Here is a 13,113-nt window from a genome sequence, read left to right as displayed (position 1 = left end):
AAGATGGCCTCAAAGAGCATGTGACTCCTCGCTTGAAATTTTTCCGTCTTGGGTTTGAGGAAGGAGTGGAGCAGGGAAGCTGAAGAGAAGAAGAGATCATTCTAGACAAGGGCATCAGCCACAGAGGCATGGGGGCTCCTCCTGCTCCAACTTTCTGACAGTTGGGCAATCCTGGAAGTTTGGACAGCTGAACATATTGGGAAATAGGAAAACGAAACTCCAGACAGTGTCTGAAGTTGTCTAGGTGGTCATTTCCTGAGTCAGTGTGGCCTTTTAATTAGCATCTGCTCTTCAGTGTGGAATAAGGCCGAGCTTAGCATCCCTGTCCCTGCATGTGAATATTTAGTTTAGAAAGCTGCCACGTTCCATTAGAGATGGTTGTGTTTCGGCAGTGGGTGCAGGAGCTGTACAGACTTTTCAGATGTCCTTTGAGATTTACGTTGCAGTGTAATTGGGAGATGCTGGTACTTAGTGTGTTGTGCATGGCAGAATGTGAGATTACCTGCTGTAATGAGACCCCAGCAGCATACCCAGGGAAGGCAAAGTTTTAACCTTAACAGATAATGTTACTTGTGGGTTTCTGGGAGGTAATTTATACCACTCTCCCCTAACCCTGAAATTCTGTAGGAACAAAAATAAAAACATGGTGTGAAGTTGTGCTAAATAGAAATTTTAAAATTCCACCTAGTAGTACAGGTTTTTTAAGTATATGCAGGGAACATTGTATCCGTAGGATGCAATCACACTTCTAGTCTTCGGCATTCTGTCATAATGTTGGAATATTGTTTTTCTGAAATTGGGACTTTGGTGATGTCAGAATATTAAAAAGACTTAAGGACTCATTATCTTTGATTCAGATACTTCTTACCTAGGTTTCTTCTAACTCAGATCAGTTGAATCGGGGTGGGAGAGGAATAAAAAGGGTGTGATGGAAACTGTGGGCATGGGCTTTGAAGAAGTCTGGGTCTGAAGATTAATTTTTGCCTCTTATGTAACCCATGTAGCCCTAGTTTATAAAATATAAAACTCATTGGTAAATGGGCTCAGGTTAGTACTTGAAGGGGTTGTTTGGCGAACCATGTTTATAAATTGCAGTCTGGCTTAACAGAAGTTTGCTCTCTTATCCTGTGGCCTCTTTGGACTCTACACTCTTCATGTCTGTGTCTGTTCAGACTTTCTCCCCAGTGTTGAGCACAGTGTCTGTGAGAGCATCAGTGTCATCAGTGAATGCTCGCAGCACTAAACTGACCTGTACACTTCTTTCATGGGTTTTATATCGTTTGAAATTGGCTTCATATGTGGCCATCTTTAAACTTCCTAGACCGAGTGCTCTGTGCTTCCTTGGGTCTCCTTCCTGCCCCTCTTAATCCTCATGAGGCTGCAGAAGCGGATCATGCAATCTAGTGTGTTCCCAATCATAGCCTTCCCACACCCCTGCGCTCCACAGTGGTTTCCAGCTGCCAGCCCTCGGGGTGGATGGGCTCAGTGCGAATGGGGCTCTTCTTTTTTATCTTTATTGTGTGACCAAGGAACAAATTCACTTCATTTCCCCCCTCTGTTTCCAGATGATAACCTTTTCAGCATCTCCAGGAATATATTGGCAGTTATCCCACTGACCGCATTGTTTTATGGAGGGAGAGAGAAATATTATTAAGATCTTATTACTACCTGGGGCAGCTTGGTTTTCATTTGGAGGATTGTTGAACATGTTTCTCACTTTCTTTAAACCCAGTCTTGTTTTTTCTCTCTGATTATATTTGATTCAGTGCAGCCTTGCAAATATATATTTATGTACACATATGCTGTGAGCGCCGATTTCTTCTCCTTGTGGAAAGCAATATGTTCCTATCTCTCTTGGTCCTTTTCCCTCTGGAAGCTTAGGTGTTTTTCCTTCTAGTCACTGTCTCAGAATCCAGCAAAACCTCTTGTCCACCGCTGATTTTCCTAGTGGGATAGGAAGACATAGGTTTTGGTGATGCCAGGCACTAAGTTGGCCTGGATCCCCCCCCCCCCCCCCCCCCCCACTTATCATAGCCGTGTGCCTTTAGGTGCACCAGCTAACTTTCTAGAGCCTCAGTTTCCTCTGCTGTACAGGTGGTGATTATGAGGATGAAATAAGGAACATAAGTGTTTGGCTCAACCCAGGGATGTGGTGGGTGCCCCTGTTAGTTTCTCACATCTTTGCCTCTTTCCTTCCACCCTAAACTTGCTAACAATTCTGTTTGTAAAACCCATGTTAGGGGGCATTCCTGTTCCTTTATTCCTTCCAGTAGCCCTTGGACAGAAGCATTATCCCCATTTTCCCAATGGGCAGTCGGTGGCTCAGAGAGCTAAGTGCTGTGTTCATTAGTGACCCAGCTCTCCTGGCACTTCTCATTCTGTGCTTTGTGACAGCCTTTTGTGGCCCGCTGTGCCATGCAGCCTCGGGCATCTCCTCTCCTAGCCCTAGAGTTGCAATCTGGGACAGGCCAAGTTGGCCGTGACTTGGTTGGCAGTTCCTTGTACATGAGCTCCCCTCCCCATCCCTACTGAAAGCTCCTTAGATCAGTGGTCGACAAACCGCAGCTCGCGAGCCACATGCGGCTCTTTGGCCCCTTGAGTGTACCTCAATCAGATTGAGGACGTTTTTAGCAAAGGCCAGCTTAGGAGTACCCTAATTAAGTTAATAACCATGTACCTACCTATATAGTTTAAGTTTAAAAAATTGGGCTCTCAAAAGAAATTTCAGTCATTGTACTATTGATACTTGGCTCTGTTGACTAATGAGTTTGCCGACCACTGCCTTAGATCACCCTGCACCCACCGCAGATTTTCCCTCCTTATTTGCACCACCCAGATCATGGGTGTCATAAAAAGCTACTGAGGAAAGAAATGACAGCACCATCTAGACCTTAAAGACACAGTCACTAATTCACTCTTCCTTTGGGCATACCCAGTAGCCGGTGCAACTCCATTACACCAGACAGTTCCTAGGTATTCACACAAGTAGACTGTGTTTACCCAAACAGCTCAAGCCAAAAACAAAACTCAGACACCTTTGTTTTTGTTGCACAGCCCTGTCTAAAAAAAATTAAATTAACTTTTCCCACTGTAAGATACGTGGCTACACATGGGACACATCAGGTCTGCTGCACGATATCGGGGGCATACTGCTTGGAGAGGGGGACTGTTTTAAACACTTTTTGAGCTCTTTAAATTTTATCCAACCATCAGCCATGAATGACTCCTTTAGGCCACATCACTGGCATAGTCAGAACCCCAGCATGTCTTCAGGCCACCACCAATCACTGGGTTTAAACCTCTCCTCTGGAGTGTCTGTCTTTGAATGCTCTGGTTCCCTGGTCCCTAGTGGGGACTGATGCAGTTTTGAAATCACCGCATTTTTGGTAATTAATGTGTCTCATAATTAATTTTATCTTTTAGTTTGGTAAAGCTATGAGTACATTTGAAGTTGATGTTTTATTTGTTTATATGTTGACATCCACACCTAGCACTGTGCTAGCTGCCTGGGACAGAGATGGAGATGGCGTGGTTTTAATCCCCTTTTTAGAGACCCAACTCTGGTCACAGCCAGACTTTTATCTGCTCTGCTGCCGATCATCAGAGCAGTAGCAGATCAGAGTGATAAAAGATAATACAGGTTTTCCCAGATGAATTTGGACTGCTTTAATTCTATGTGAGTCAAGTCCTTAGTTTTTAGTAAAGGAGCAAACTGTTATGAAATAAATATCCTCAGATGTAAATAGCAAGTAGGAAAATTGATGAAAGTTGTGTGAGAGGTCAGTTATGATGCCACCCACATCCTTAGTCGCCTCAAGCAAAGGCAGGAGGGCCACTGTCCCGACTGGCATGGTGGTGGGCAAAGGGACCCCTCTGCAGTGCCCTGAGAAACAGCCAGGAGAGCTCTCTTCTCGTGAAAAAGGCAGAATGTTACCTTCTTCTCAACCCCCTAATGTCAGTATGTCTGCTACGGAAATAAAAGATACTTTCCCAGCATATAACCAATTTTATTTTTTTAAGAATTAAAAATATTTCAGTTACAAATTGATTATTTCAAGTGACTTATCATATATTTGTATTTTCACATTCCAAAGCTGTATCTAAAATAGTACATTAGTTTTTCAGTCAAATGCATATTTCATATTTTGTAAGTAAGGCACTGTTCAGAATGCATAACTGAACAGTTGGATGTAGAAGGTTTATTTAAAGAGTATTAATTTGATGCTGAGCTGTCCAGGGTGCCCATTGGCTAGGGCACCTACACTGTACGCTGGTGACATTCCCAATCTAAAAATCACTTAGGTGAGAAGAGAAATTTGATTGTAGCTGTAGATGAGAATAGTGTGGAAAAGTTTCTTTGCGGTGCTATTTTGGACCTGCACCACAGCGGAGGCCAAGGTAATCTATCAGTTTGTGAGTGTCTACAAAATGCAACTCTCCAGATAACAGGTTTAAAGTAAAGATTTAATACAGTCTCCATCTCCTATGATGTTGCAGTGACAGTTTAAAACTCATTCTCTAAATCTCAGCAGACTTTATAGCTAGCAGTGGGCCAATATAAAGTTTAATAGCATTACAACACATAAATCATCTTTTAAAGATGCTGCTAGTAGCTCCAATATTAAATGCAGACAATCGCCTGTGTTATAAATAATTTATCAAACACCATTTCAGATTAGCCTTCCATGCTGAGTTATTTATTTTAGCCTTTTCTGTACGATTCCTAAGGCACTTTTTGAAAGATCCATTACTGGTCAGTTTAATGAACTTGGGGGTCTGTTTTGTCCCCTCAAGCACTCGGGTACAGCTGTGGTGACCATTACATGGCCGACGTGGACCTCTTTGTGCCTTTTACAAGTGCTGCCCATTTGTCATGTAGCGGTAAATGGAGCTGCACATTGGAGTCCAGGGACACATTGTGCGATGCAGTGATGGAGACAAACAGATAGCTCTATAAAGTGCTGCTTGTCACAGCTGACTTGTAGTACAGTACATCACTCTTATTGTAATCTCATTTAAGAAGCAGGGGTGGCCCGTGGGACTGATATTCCCAGTTAGTTTGGTCTTTGTAGCCATAAAGCAGGAAGTGCTCCTTTTATATTCTCTGAACTTTAGGGAGTGTGCTTTTTGCTTGGATTAATTATTACAGGAACTTCTCCATGGCACTGGGTGAAGATTTGTCAGCACGTTTGTTTGGGCCTCCTCCTGGCCGGGGCTTTAGTGTGGCTGTCATTGCTTAGAGATAAACTGTATCTCTAGGAGCCCTCTGGCTTGCTTGATTAACTAAGTTACCATTTATTAAGCAACAGCTACACGCCAGACACTATAGTAGGTGCTTGTCATACTTTATTTCTGATTCTTGCAGCAGTTTGTGAGGACTCCTAGTTTATCATCACTGTGTTACAGAGGAGGAGGGTGAACCCAGAGAGGTGAAGTGACTTGCTCAAGGTTGCACAGCAGTTAAGTAGGAAACTGGGGATTTAAATCTAGCCGGTCCACCTCCACATCTGCCAGATTACCTTGACCCTGGGTCCCCCAACTAACTTTCAACCACCAGGATCATGGTGATCTTTTGCTTGAATGTCGCAAAATAAAAAGAAGCTATATCATTAGCCTGGGAGATTTTTCTGGTAGCCAGGCTGAGTCCTCCTGGTCCATCTACATACTAATCCAAGCTCCTCTGTGACTAGCAACATAAATCTGTGAGCAGCTGGCCGGGGCGGATGCCGACCTGGCAGTGGGAGAGCATCCCACCTGGGCCTGACAGCTGGGGTCACGGGCTCTGCAGGGCCCTTGTCAGAGCGCTCTGTCACAGCTGTCCCCAGTCAGATGATGCGCAGGACTCGGGTTACTCTGCATCTTCCTAAAAAGGGAGGTGCAGTTTCCCCATGAAGAATGAATCCCAGAGGAGGAAACAGTGCTGCTTGCCTGAATGGTGGGCCAGAGACAGATACAAATGTGGTGTTTTCCCTACCTCTTGCTTTTAGTTTGTGATTTTTTTTTTTATAGTTTTCCTAAATAGTTGGTAGCACGTGTTAAAGACAAGAGTTGTTTAATTGTGAAATTCTACTATAAAGAAAACACAGTATGAATATGCCCAGTAGCACATTTGCATATGTGTCTAGAATTCTGGGAATGGAAATCCTGTGGGGAAAGACAGTGTTCGACGTGTGAAGCAGTTCCTGCGACATAGTGGGTGCCTGTAAATATTTGTTGAAGACATTGACTGTGTAAGTAATGGGTGGACAGCAGAGCCTTGTTTGTGTTTTGAGAGGGCTTTGATGGGGGTGGGGCTATGTGAAATAACACTTTGGATCTTAATATTGATCTTCGTCATATTACATTGTAGACATGTTTATTTAGGTGGTAGTCTGTGGGCAGTTGGTGAAACTGCTCACCACTCCCTTGGAAATGACCCTCAGAGGAGCTGTTAGTTGGCTCAAAGAGAAATTGGCAACCACCATTCTTCTTTTAAACTTGCCCGAGTTCTGAAGATCTCTGGTGACGGGGGAACGACATACCCTTCATCAGGGAACTGCTGTCCACTGTCCCCGACTTGCCAAGGAGCCCCCAGCCCAGAACTGAGACAGTTTACTTGTGAGCTGGTGTGGTGCTGTGGCATGCCAGCCCTGGAGCCTGAAGACCTCTTTTATTATTTACTAGCCGTGTGACCTTGGGTGAGGATTGTGTCTCTTTTCCCCCCCTCTGCCATAGTCTGTGACAGCACCAACCTCAGAAGGTGGGTGGGAGCAGGGATAAAAACCATGATTGTCAAAGTGCCTAACTCAGTACTTGGCACATTATAGTAGTGCTCAGTAAAATGTAAGGTTCATAACAGTTTTGAGTCTGGTGTATATGAGGAGGGTAGGACTGGGGAAAAAAGTAAGGGACTTGTGAGATTCTTTTTTCCTTAAGGAATTATCTTGCGTAGAATTGGTGGGGAGGAAAGGAATTTAAAAGGTGTTATCCCAATTTTTAAAAGCCTTTATTTTACACTTAAATAACAGCACACATGATAATTTTATGAATAAAGTTATACATAATATATCTTAAATGTGCACATTTTTAAGTTTTGTAAGTGTATCTACTGACAGAATGTTTGTAAAATAGAGGAAGGCTCACCTACAACTCAGCACTGTCAGCATTCTGGTATCTATGTGCCGGTCTAATTGATTGACATTAGATATGCATGCCTAATATCATGTGTATATTTCAGTTTCCTTTAAGTCTCCCCCATCCCCATCCCCAAATATAAAATAATTTTAAACTGCAGTCCTAATTGATGCCAGCAGGATTTGTGACATCCACTAGGTACTGTTGGCTGGCTCAAGGCGCCAGCGGCAAAAGCAGCGATGACAAAGCAAAGGAAATAATGCAGCAGGAAGAGAAGGAAAGTAGAGATGGTGGGTCAGGAACAGGGGAATAAACAGGATGCCCCCAACACACGCAGGCATGCATGCTCAGGGTTGTTTAATAAGAAAAACAAGTTGGAATGAGGTTGCATTTGTTAAGTTAGTGGTTGGCTTTTGCTGTGTGTATGGTAGCATCAGCAGCAGCCATCTCCTTCTCTAAGATGCTTCTTTATTACCACCTTCACTAGTTTCTGGTAAGGCTTAGGCCTCATAGACTGTTGGGAGTCCCGGGAGAGAATTCCTGATTACAGGATCTTGTTATGGGGCTGTATATGTGCAAGACAATATCCGACTTTGGTGCCCCACATAGGTGCCAATCAGAAAGTGAATAAAACTGGGGAATAAAGATCAGAATGATACCCTAGCCTCTGCTGCTGGGTTGCTGAGGATCCCACTTCTGGCAGAGCCATCTCCGTCCTTCTCTGAGTCTGTGGAGGGTGCTGTTGACACTGGAATCCCACTGCCTGGCTTAGGGCAGGCAGAGGAGCAGGAGTCCTGAGTGGTCTTTCCGATCTCAGCTTGAAGTCAGAGGATTTGCCCGTTGATGTGATGGTCTCAGGCCAGCATTTGGGATGGGGAGCCTTATTTCTCAACGGATGTTACTGGATGTGCTCTTTAGTTTAGTTGGCATGTTTATGGACTCTCGTGTCCTGGTGGGTAGGGAGGGGGCTGCAGCACAAGGTAGAGTCCTTCTTTGGGAGATCGATTCACTTTTGTCATTGTTGCATAAAGAGCTCGAGCTTGCTGTTCCCAGGTCCCACCTTGCTTTCTCCTGCCCGCCTTCTGTTTCACTGCCCTGTTTTCTGAGTGCGCGGTGTGCGGCCTTTCCTTCAGTCCTCTCGGGAGCTTTGCTGACCCAGCCAGTGTTCCCACCGCTCCTTCTGTTATCTGCTAGCCATACATTGTAGTTCCTTGGGTCTGATGTCCCCGCTGGACTCCAAGTCCCTACAGAGTAGGGACCTTTGGGTCTTCATCCATCTCTGCAGTCCTAGCTCCCAGCACAGGACCCGGCATGTTGTAGGCCTTCTTGGATAGGAAGTGAATTAAGCTATTTTTTACCAGTAACTGTTGGGGACTTAGACTTGCTTCTTAAAGGAGAAGTAGAAGAAAGAGTAATTCAAAGAAATGAATCACTTCAATGAATACGTAGGCTCGTTAGTCGGGGAGGTGATAGATTCTCTTGGGCAAGAGGTCCCACACTTGATTCTGCCAGCATTTTCCCAGAACTCTCGTGTTTGGTGTTACTTCTCCCTATGATGTTGACTTTCTTCATTGTATTATCAGGAAGCACGTTCCAACCGTTGTTGGATATTTTCAATCAGGGGTTGGCAAACTACAGCCCCTCGGCCAAATCCATTCCACCGCCTGTTTTTGTTAATATAGTTTCCTTGGCACATAGCTACACATACTTGTTTACATTTTGTCTGTGGCTGTTTTGTGCTCTCATGGCTGAGTTATGACATACAGGCAGTCCTCAGGTTACGTTGGACTCAATGTACGTCTTTTCGTGGTTACGTCGCCATCTCCCATTTATTTATATAAAAAAAAATTCCGTCATTTCGACGTAAATTTTTTTTACTGTTTCACTTCATAACTGCTGTGTATGTGCTCCATGTGAGTGAAGTAGATGCTTATGTAGGTGGATTCTGACTTACGGCGAAAATAGCATTATGTCGCGCCGTAGGAACGCATGTCCGATGTAACCCAAGGACCTACTGTATACTGTATATTCACAAAGGCTGGCCCCCTTTACAGGAAGAATGTACTGAGCTCTGATAAGTTGTTCTCGTCTGCCCATCACCCTCAGTTATATGGTGATTGGCCTGAAGCAGTGTGTGGAAGAGGGGTGCATGCATAAAAGGTTTGAAAGGACTCGGTCCCGCACTTACCAGATGAGGAACCTGTGGCAAATCATTGAGGTGCTTTGAGACCTTTCTTCCATCTACAAATGGGCATTGAAAACAGTGCCTACGTCCAGGGGAGTGTGCGCACGGCTGGACCATCGTTGTTGCCATTCTCTTTCTCAGGAGGAGGAAGCCAAGAAGCTGGTGAGCGAGGCCATTGCAGCTGGCATCTTCAATGACTTGGGGTCTGGAAGTAACATTGACCTCTGTGTGATCAGCAAGAGCAAGCTGGACTTTCTCCGCCCGTACTCAGTACCCAACAAGAAGGGGACCAGGTGAGTGAAGGGAGTGCAGTTCTTCCCGTGTCCCATGGCTTCCGTGGCCACCCTTGGGCTCTCCGTGGCATCTGGACAGAGCCTTCTTTTAATATTTTTATTGGTTTCAGAGAGGAAGGGAGAGGGAGATAGAAACATCAATAATGAGAGAGAAACATCAATTGGCTGCCTCCTGCAACGCCCTCACTGGGGATCGAGCCCACAACCTGGGCATGTGCCCTGACCAGCAGTTGAACCAGGACCTCCTGGTTCATAGGTTGACGCTCAACCATTGAGCAATGCCGGCCAGGTACAGAGCTTTCTTGCTTCTTACCCACGTTAAGTAAATCCAGTGTCCCCAAACCAGCCTCACACAACAGACCTTTGAGTCCTTTGATTTATGATTCTGGGCTGCTGTCAGGATTGAAAAGTGATTTAATTTGTAAAATGTTGATGGGAGAGGTGGAGTGAGACCCACAGAAGTCCTGGGTGGAGGGTTAGGGGAACAGGGTTGAATTACCTGCCGTCCTTTCTGTGTGAAATTCAGTGTGAAATTCTGTGCGAAGATGCCCTTTTCCAGGGGAACCGGTCCATAGCTTTTCTCAGTGGTGCGCGTCCTAAGGGGGTATAAACCACTGGTTAAGAGTCTGAAGCCCAACCTTGGGAGCTAACAGGTGTTTCCGACTCCCGAGGGAGCTGTGCCAGTTAGCCTGTGGCTTGTGCTGAGCCGCACTGGGTCTCATTGGTGCAGCCCAGGCTCAGAGCGGGGACAGGTTAATTTGCTGAACAGGAATGCACCGTTTCCAGCCCTGGTGGCTGGTGTGTGCAGATGAACCACTCATTTGCAACCCCGCATTGCTGTCCAGCTGCTTGACCGTCCTGTGTCTCCTGACCTCTTCTTGGAGCCTGAGCCACTCAAGGTGTGTGTGGCTGCCTGAGTGCTGCTTCCAGCTGCATTCATCTTAGGATAGCCAGCACATCGCCTTCTGGAACCCTTGCTTTAACTTTGACAACATCCGCTCAAAACCCAGAGCAGGGTTAACTCACAAGGAGAGAGAATAGGACATTGAGAACCAGCAGGCACTCACTGCAGTGTGTGCTCAGCATTGCAGAAACTCAGTGTGCTCTTGATGGGGTTCAGCAGCAGAGAGCTCTGGTTAGGGGTTGGGGAAATGCCATTACCTGGCATGGTGACTTGGAGGTGATGGAGGTAGTGTAGGTGCTCTCTGCTGACCCCACACAGTTCGTGGGAACTTGAGCGGAAGAGAAGCAACCTTTCAGGCCTGAGCTGTGTTGGAAGCAGGCGTGGCTGAGCTCTCTCAAGTGGGAGCAAGTGCCCCTGCATGACCCACTTCCCTGCTGTTTGCAGGTTGCTGCACGACCTGAGCAAGTCCATGGTTATCCATCCAGACTGAATAGTGTGCTGGTGAGGATTCTGGAAGGCTCGTTTGAGCCATTGAAAAGTAGTACTTGTGGCGGGCAGGAACCTGTGCTCAGTGCAGGAGTCCTTGTCCAGAGGGAAGTGCGGCAGCGGCACATCTTACTCCCTTGGGACGCAGGTCATGTTATAAAGGATTCTGTAAACTCATGAGTACAAACAAAAGGGCCCCTTGGCTCGTTGTGAACATCCAGTGAGTGGTGTGAAAGGGGCGGTGGCAGGTGTCAGTAACCCGCCTCTGGGTGGCGCTGCTTCCCCCTCGGTGCCCAGGCACTGCAGCAGGTGCTAGGTGGCAGCAGTGCCTACTGTGGCACCTTACTGTTACCTTTTCTGCCAGTGGCTGAGTGATGGGGGTACTGCCTGGGTTAGGGAACCTCTCCCAGAGTGGACAGCCAGGGCAGGGCAGAGCCTTAGGCCGGGGCAGGCATCCTGTGCCCGATCCCTGCGGGCCTGGCCCTGCACATGCCCGTCAGCTCCTCTGCTCTCAACCCTCGGCAGCCCATTCTGCAGTCCACTGTTGCTTACCATAGAAGCCCTCCCTGTGTGCTTCTCGTAACCCAGGATGGTGAGGAGGCTCTTGTGTGTCCAAGCCTTCCAGACGCTGCAGTTCAGATGCGTTGGGTACACAGGAGCTGGGTGGGACTCTGACTCCAGATGACAAGCTGCCAAGGGTCCATTCTGGGGGAAGGAGCCACCTTCTCCACACCACAGGGGAGGGTGGGGAGCGTATTAAAAGGTGCAGGCGCAAAGGAGTGTGGAGGGCCGGTGAGGTGCAGCAGAAATAAAGGCCAGCCATTCTTTGCTGTGCACGCTCCTGAATTTATACAGAGCTCCGTCACATCGCCCTCTTTTTTGCTTCCTGCTTTGTGTGCACAAGTGTCCATTTGAGAGGATGGATTTTCGAGGAGTACGTGGTCATGGCACAGCCAGCAGCGTTGTGTAGTTCCTGCCAGGTTGACAGAACAATGTCCCAGCCGGGGCAGACCAAGGAGCAGTTGGATTTGTGCTGCTGTGTGACTGTAATGTAATTCCTGGCCCCAGCAGTTCAGATATGTGTCTTCCAGACTGCCTTGTGTCAAAGAAACCTGTCAGATTCACTCCAAGAAAGTGCTGGGTGTGTCCCAATGGTGACCCACCGTGTCTCTGCAGGGGACAGTTCACTTTCCTTGAGTCTTGAGAGTGTGGTCTAAAGTGAAAGCCCAAAGTCTGGCTGTGGGTCATTTTTATATTGTTTATGCTTCCAAATATTTCTAAGTGTTTAAGGAAACAGGTCAGCCTTGTTGCCACACCAGAGAAGGGTGGTGGCAGCTTGAAGGCAAATGACCAAATGCTCTCCAGCATGACTGTCTGGGGCTGGTGAGGTGGGGGAGGAAATGTGAGTGCCTACTAAGTGCCTGGTGCTCTGTCTGATCTTTGAGTAAAGTGCATCCTATCTACGAGGTGTTCCTGCTCTGTGGCTCTTGAGAGCTGCGGAAAGTGAGCAGGATGCAGAGCTAGAAATCAGGAAAGCCGGGATCCCAGTCCTGGCCTCTGCCTGCCGGAGTACTCGCCCCTCTCCAGCCCTCAGCCGGGCCCACGAGGGGATCTTAACTCTTGGCTGTTACGTGTTTCTCACTAGGTTTGGACGGTACAGTTGTGAGAAAGGGACCACTGCAGTCCTCACTGAGAAGGTCATTCCCCTGGAAATCGAGGTGCTGGAAGAAACAGTGCAGACGATGGACACTTCCTGAATGCCGTCACTGGATGGCTGGTTACTGCTCTAGAAGATGGGGGGCAACAGAGACCCCCCCTGTAAGACATTCATTTCAGTTTGCTGATTGAGACCCAATAAAAAATGGAAACCAAACTGGGGCTGAGGTCTAGGGGCTGTGTGGTGGTTTTTTTAGCCATTAAGGCCCATCGACCTGGCCTCCCCTCAGGACGTTAATCCTTTCTCAAGTGGGTCTGTGTTCAGGTGGGTGTAAGAGCAGCGTATCCCTAAAAGCAGACGAGGTTCATGTTGGAGAAGTCAGATTAGGTTACTTTGATTCTTCAGGTGAGCCTTTATTAACTTACTCCTTGTATTAATTTTCCTTCCCTTGGGGTAGGGTGGTCCCTGGGTGCTC

The 13,113-nt window shown here is 46.9% G+C and overlaps 1 protein-coding gene across 1 annotated transcript in view; it reads left to right on the top strand.

Moving 5' to 3' along the window:
• Positions 1-12,854, top strand: part of PSMB7 (proteasome 20S subunit beta 7) — a 52,429-nt gene extending 39,575 nt beyond the window's left edge. Inside the window, exons 7-8 of the mRNA XM_080669655.1 lie at positions 9,440-9,591; positions 12,627-12,854. Of these exons, the coding sequence (XP_080525781.1) occupies positions 9,440-9,591; positions 12,627-12,738 (264 nt within the window). The 3' untranslated portion in view covers positions 12,739-12,854. The remainder of the gene's footprint in view (positions 1-9,439; positions 9,592-12,626) is intronic.
• Positions 12,855-13,113: the final 259 nt, after the last annotated feature.

Source organism: Plecotus auritus (genome assembly GCF_963455305.1).
Source record: "Plecotus auritus genome assembly, chromosome: 5".
NCBI classification, from domain to species: Eukaryota; Metazoa; Chordata; class Mammalia; order Chiroptera; family Vespertilionidae; genus Plecotus; species Plecotus auritus.
Note: the sequence above shows the minus strand (reverse complement) of the source record. Positions and strands in the feature narration are given on the sequence as shown.